The sequence below is a fragment of the Lagenorhynchus albirostris genome, chromosome 7 (genome assembly GCF_949774975.1).
Source record: "Lagenorhynchus albirostris chromosome 7, mLagAlb1.1, whole genome shotgun sequence".
Taxonomy (NCBI): Eukaryota; Metazoa; Chordata; class Mammalia; order Artiodactyla; family Delphinidae; genus Lagenorhynchus; species Lagenorhynchus albirostris.
In genome coordinates, this window is record NC_083101.1 from 89793923 (window position 1) to 89800130 (window position 6208).

At 43.9% G+C, this 6208-nt stretch overlaps 1 protein-coding gene across 1 annotated transcript; it reads left to right on the forward strand.

The window, feature by feature from the left end:
- The first annotated feature begins 2352 nt into the window (after positions 1-2352).
- On the forward strand, positions 2353-4456 carry LOC132522984 (rac GTPase-activating protein 1-like). Its single transcript, XM_060153557.1, has 2 exons — positions 2353-2361; positions 2453-4456. Exons 1-2 carry the CDS (start codon positions 2353-2355, stop codon positions 4349-4351), a joined length of 1908 nt encoding a protein of 635 aa, XP_060009540.1. The 3' UTR covers positions 4352-4456.
- The last annotated feature ends 1752 nt before the right edge of the window (positions 4457-6208 follow it).

The following is a 6208-nucleotide window of genomic DNA, read 5'->3' on the forward strand; positions in this document are numbered from 1 at the left end:
CCAGGGAGCCTGTGCAGCCCGCCACTGCCAGGGTCCTGTGATCTAGGGACAACCCTGGAGAACACACAGCGTGGCTCAGGCTGTTGCAACCTCACACAGCCTCTGCCACTGCAGGCTCACCCCGCATTCCGTACCCCTCCCTCCACTCAGCCTGAGTGAACCAGAGCCCCTTAATCAGCTGCTACTTTACCCCGTCCTGTCTGGGCGGGAAACAGATGCCCTCAGGCAACCTACATGCAGAGGTGGGGCCAAATCAAAAGCTGCACCCCAAGAGCTGTGTGAACAAAAAAGAGAAAGGGAAATCTCTCCCAGCAGCCTTAGGAGCAATGGATTAAATCTCCACAATCAACTTGTTGTACCCAGTATCTCTGGAATACCAGAATAGACAATGAATCATCCCCAAATTGAGGCAGTGGACTTTGGGAACAACTGTAGACTTGGGGTTTGCTTTCTGCATCTGATTTGTTTCTGGTCTTATGTTTATCTTAGTTTAGTATTTAGAGTTTGTTATTATTGGTAGATTTGTTTATTGATTTGGTTGCTCTCTTCCTTTTTTAATATATAGATATATAGTTTTTTCTCTTTCTCTTTTTGCGAGCGTGTATGTGTATGCTTCTTTTTGTGATTTTGTCTGTATAGCTTTGCTTTTACCATTTGTCCTAGGGTTCTGTCTGTCCTTTTTCTTTAAAAATAGTTTTTAGCGCTTGATATCACTTGTGGATTTGTTTGTTGATTTGGCTGCTCTCTTCTTTCTTTCTTTCTTTTTTTAAATTACTTTTTTTTTTTTTGCGGTACGTGGGCCTCTCACTGCCGTGGCCTCTCCCGTTGCGGAGCACAGGCTCCAGACGCGCAGGCTCAGTGGCCATGGTTCATGGGCCTAGCCGCTCCACGGCATGTGGGATCTTCCCGGACTGTGGCACGAATCCATGTCCCCTGCATCGGCAGGCAGACTCTCAACCACTGCGCCACCAGGGAAGCCCTATTTTACTTAGTTTTAATAATATTTTTATTTTTTATTTTAATAACTTTATTTTGTTTTTTCTTTCTTTTTTTCTCCCTTTTATTCTGAGCCATGTGGCTGAGAGTATCTTCATGCTCCAGCCGGGTGTCACACCTGGGCCTCCAAGTTAGGAGACACTAGTTCAAGACATTGGTCCACCAGAGACCTCCCAGCTCCATGTAATATCAAACGGTGAATGCTCTCCCAGAGATGTCCATCTCAATGCTAAGACCCAACTCCACTCAATGACCAGCAAGCTACACAGCTGGACACCCTGTACCAAACAACTAGCAAGACAGGAACACAATACCACCCATTAGCAGAGAGGATGCCTAAAATCATACTAAGCTCACAGACACCCCAAAACACACCACCAGACGTGGTCCTGCCAACCAGAAAGACAAGATCCAGCCTCATCTAACAGAACACAAGCACCAGTCCCCTCCACCAGGAAGCCTACAAAACCCACAGAACCAACCTTAGCCACTGGGGCAGACACCAAAAACAACAGGTACTACGAACTGTAGCCTGCAAAAAGGAGACCCCAAGCACAGTAAGTCAAGCAAAATGAGAAGACAGAGAAACACACAGCAGATGAAGGCACAAGGTAAAAACCCACCAGGCCAAACACATGAAGAAGAAATAGGCAGTCTACCTGAAAAAGAATTCAGAGTAATGATAGTAAACATGATCCAAAATCTTGCAAACAGAATGGAGAAAATTCAAGAAACATTTAACAAGGACCTAGAAGAACTAAAGAGCAAACAAACAATGATGAATAACACAGTAAATGAAATTACACATTCTCTAGAAGGAATCAATACCAGAATAACTGAGGCAGAAAAAAGGATAAGTGACCTAGAAGATTAAATATTGGAAATAATTACCACAGAGCAGAAAAAAGAAAAAAGAATGAAAAGAATTGAGGACAGTCTCAGAGACCTCTGGGACAACATTAAATGCACCAACATTCGAATTATAGGGGTCCCAGAAGAAGAAGAGAAAAAGAAAGGGTCTGAGAAAATATTTGAAGAGATTATAGTTGAAAACTTATATCTTATAACTTATAAGTTTTATATATATAAAACTTATATGGGAAAGGAAATAGTCAATCAAGTCCAGGAAGTACGAGACTCCCATGAGGTTAAATCCAAGGAGAAACATGCAAAGATACATATGAATAAAACTATCAAAAATTAAATATGAAGATAAAATATTAAAAGTAACAAGGGAAGTTCTCTGCTGTTGGGTGAGGCGCGGAGGGAAGTGGAAGGCCGCCCAGGTGGGGCCTGGGGGACCTGGCCAAGTGGGTGCTGGGAGTTGCGAGAAAAGAAACGTCATCATACTCTTCAATGTGGAAGGTGAGCTTTTCGAGTTATTGAAAGTGTTCAGAGAAGACGCTTTTCCTATAGCTTAATCATTCAACAGGCACTTATTAAGTGCAAAATAAAGATGGATACTTTGATGCTGAATATGCGGAATCTGTTTGAGCAGCTTGTATGCCAGATGGAGATTCTCAGTGAAGGAAATGAAGTCCAATTTATCCAGTTGGCCAAGGACTTTGAAGAATTCCGTAAAAAGTGGCAGAGAACAGATCACGAGCTGGGCAAACACAAGGATGTTTTGATGAAAGTAGAGACTGAGCGTAGTGCTCTGGATGTTAAGCTGAAGCATGCATGCAACCAGGTGGATGTAGAGATCAAACGGAGACAGCGAGCTGAGGCTGACTGTGAAAAGCTGGAAAGACAGATTCAGCTGATTCAAGAGATGCTCATGTGTGACACATCTGGCAGCATTCAACCAAGCGAGGAGCAAAGATCAGCTCTGGCTTTTCTCAACAGAGGCCAACCGTCCAGCGGCAATGCTGGGAACAAAAGACTGTCAACCATTGATGAATCTGGCTCCATTTTATCAGATATCAGCTTTGACAAGACTGATGAATCGCTGGATTGGGATTCTTCTTTGGTAAAGACTTTTAAACTGAAGAAGAGAGAAAAGAGGCGCTCTAGTAGCCGACAGTTCATTGATGGTCCCCCCGGACCTGTAAAGAAAACTCGTTCCATTGGCTCCACAGCAGACCAGGGAAATGAATCCATAGTTGCAAAAACTACAGTTACTGTTCCCAATGATGGCGGGCCCATTGAAGCTGTGTCCACTACTGAGACTGTGCCATGTTGGACCAGGAGCCGAAGGAAAACAGGTACTTTACAGCCTTGGAATAGTGACTCCACCTTGAGCAGCAGGCAGCCAGAGCCAAAAACCTACACAGACGGCTCCAACACTCCACAAAGCAATGGAGGGATGCGCCTGCATGACTTTGTCTCTAAGACCGTCATTAAACCCGAATCTTGTGTACCATGTGGAAAGCGAATAAAGTTTGGCAAGCTATCTCTGAAGTGTCGAGACTGTCGTGTGGTCTCTAATCCAGAATGTCGGGACCGCTGTCCCCTTCCCTGCATTCCTACCCTGATAGGGACACCTGTCAAGATCGGAGAAGGAATGCTGGCAGATTATGTGTCCCAGACTTCTCCAATGATCCCTTCAATTGTTGTCCACTGTGTAAATGAGATTGAGCAGAGAGGGCTGACCGAGACAGGCCTGTATCGGATCTCAGGCTGTGACCGGACAGTAAAAGAGCTGAAAGAGAAATTCCTCAGAGTGAAAACTGTACCCCTCCTCAGCAAAGTGGATGACATCCATGCTATCTGTAGCCTCCTGAAAGACTTCCTTCGAAACCTCAAAGAACCCCTTCTGACCTTTCGGCTAAACAAGACCTTTATGGAAGCAGCAGAAATCACAGATGAGGACAACAGCATAGCTGCCATGTACCAGGCTGTTGGTGAACTGCCCCAGGCCAACAGAGACACATTAGCTTTCCTCATGATTCACTTGCAGAGAGTGGCTCAGAGCCCAAGCACTAAAATGGATGTTGCCAATCTGGCTAAAGTCTTTGGCCCTACAATAGTTGCCCATGCTGTGCCCAATCCAGATCCAGTGATAATGTTACAGGACATCAAGCGTCAACCCAAGGTGATAGAGCACCTGCTTTCACTACCCCTGGAATACTGGAGTCAGTTCATGATGGTGGAACAAGAGAACATTGACCCCATGCATGTCATCGAAAACTCAAATGCCTTTTCAACACCACAGACCCCAGATGTTAAACTGAGTTTACTGGGGCCTGTGACCACTCCTGAGCATCATTTCCTCAAGACTCCTTCATCCAGCTCCCTGTCACAGAGAGTCTGCTCCACCCTCACCAAGAAAACTCCCAGATTTGGGAGCAAAAGCAAGTCTGCCACCAACCTAGGACGACAAGGCAACTTTTTTGCTTCTCCAATGCTCAAGTGAAGTCACGTCTCCTCTTACTTGCCAGCGTTTACTGACTACAAGGAAGGGCGCACCTGTACTCTCTGCTCTGCAGCCTCCTGTACTCATTACTACTTTTAGCATTCTACAGGCTTTTAATTGAGTTTAATTGTGCATGGGGGTTTTATGAAAACTATTTATATCTCCTTCTCCTCAAGTAATGTAATATCAACACCTTGTGCTGTCTTCGGGAGCTTTTAGATGGGAGGTCTTTACAGGGGTAGAAGTGGGGTATGGAATTCGCTGTGATTCTTTTGGGGGCTGGGGATACATCCCTTTGGCTTAAAGCCAAATTCTCTCATGTAATGACCTTTCTCTGGTGTAATTTCCATGAGACAGTGGTAGAAGCCCTACCTCTTTGGTAAGATTGACTTGTCTCAGGGTGGGGAGTGGGAGGGCAGGGTAAAGAAAGGTTTTGACAGAAGATTTAGGATGGCTCCTTCGAGAACTTGGAAATTCCCCTGAGCTGAGCTATAACACGGAGCCTTCATAGAAATGGGGTACGGTGAGGACTGAACTAATAATGGGAGTGTGCTTAGCTTTAATTTGGATTGATTAGGTTTAATAGTGTTAAGTGGCACAACCTTGTAAAAGTGATACTACAATTTATATCTATTTCTAATGGGCCTCTGGCTGGACTTTGGGTTTGGTTGGGGTCAAAGCCAGTTTGTTCTTAAGTTGAATTCATTCTGATGCTTGACAGCCCCCACCCCCTTGTCCATTTAGAAGCCCTGCTTCTAAAAGTCAGTGTTCCATCTGTTTGGCACTCAACTAACAATTAAGAGTAGGCTATAAGGGAGGATTGTCAATATTTTGAGTGGCAAGAAAAGCCACAGTCATTTTGTCTTTGCACTTTGGATACTGAAATCTTACTGTGTAACATAGCTACATCTAGATAAATGTGAGCTTTTTCTTCTATGAAAATTATTTCCAATGTCTATCAAAATGCTTTCTTTTATAGAATGTTTCTGACCCATAGTGGCCTATAAAACATGTATTTGGAATAATATTTGGAAAAAAGTAAATAGTTTTTTTTCAAAATGAAAAAAAAAAGTAACAAGGGAAAAACAACAAATACCATACCAGGGAATCCCATAAGGTTAACAGCTGATCTTTCAGCAGAAACCCTGCAAGCCAGAAGGGAGTGGCAAGACATATTTAAAGTGATGGAAGGGAAAAACCTACAGCCAAGATTACTCCACCCACAAGAATCTCATTCAGATTTGACGGAGAAATTAAAACCTTTACAGGCAAGCAAAAGTTAAGAGAATTCAGTACCACAAAACCAGTTTTACAACAAATGCTAAAGGAACTTCTCTAGGCAGGAAATACAAGAGAAGGAAAAGACCTACAATAACAAACCCAAAGCAATTGAGAAAATGGTAATAGGGACACACATATCGAGAACTACCTTAAATGGATTAAATGCTCCAACCAAAAGACATAGACTGGCTGAATGGATACAGAAACAAGAACAGTATATATGCTGTCTACAAGAGACCCACTTCAGACCTAGGGACACAGACAGACTGAAAGTGAGGGCATGGAAAAAGATATTCCATGCAAATGGAAACCAAAAAAAAAATGGAGTAGCAATTCTCATATCAGAGAAAATAGACTTTAAAATAAAGATGAGGGCATCCTTGGTGGCACAGTAGTTGAGGGTCTGCCTGCCAATGAAGTGTACATGGGTTTATGCCCCAGTCTGGGGGGATCCCACATGCTGCGGAGTGGCTGGGCCCGTGAGCCATGGCCACTGAGCCTGTGCGTCCGGAGCCTGTGCTCTGCAACGGGAGAGGCCACAACAGTGAGAGGCCTGTGTACCACAAAAAAGAAAAA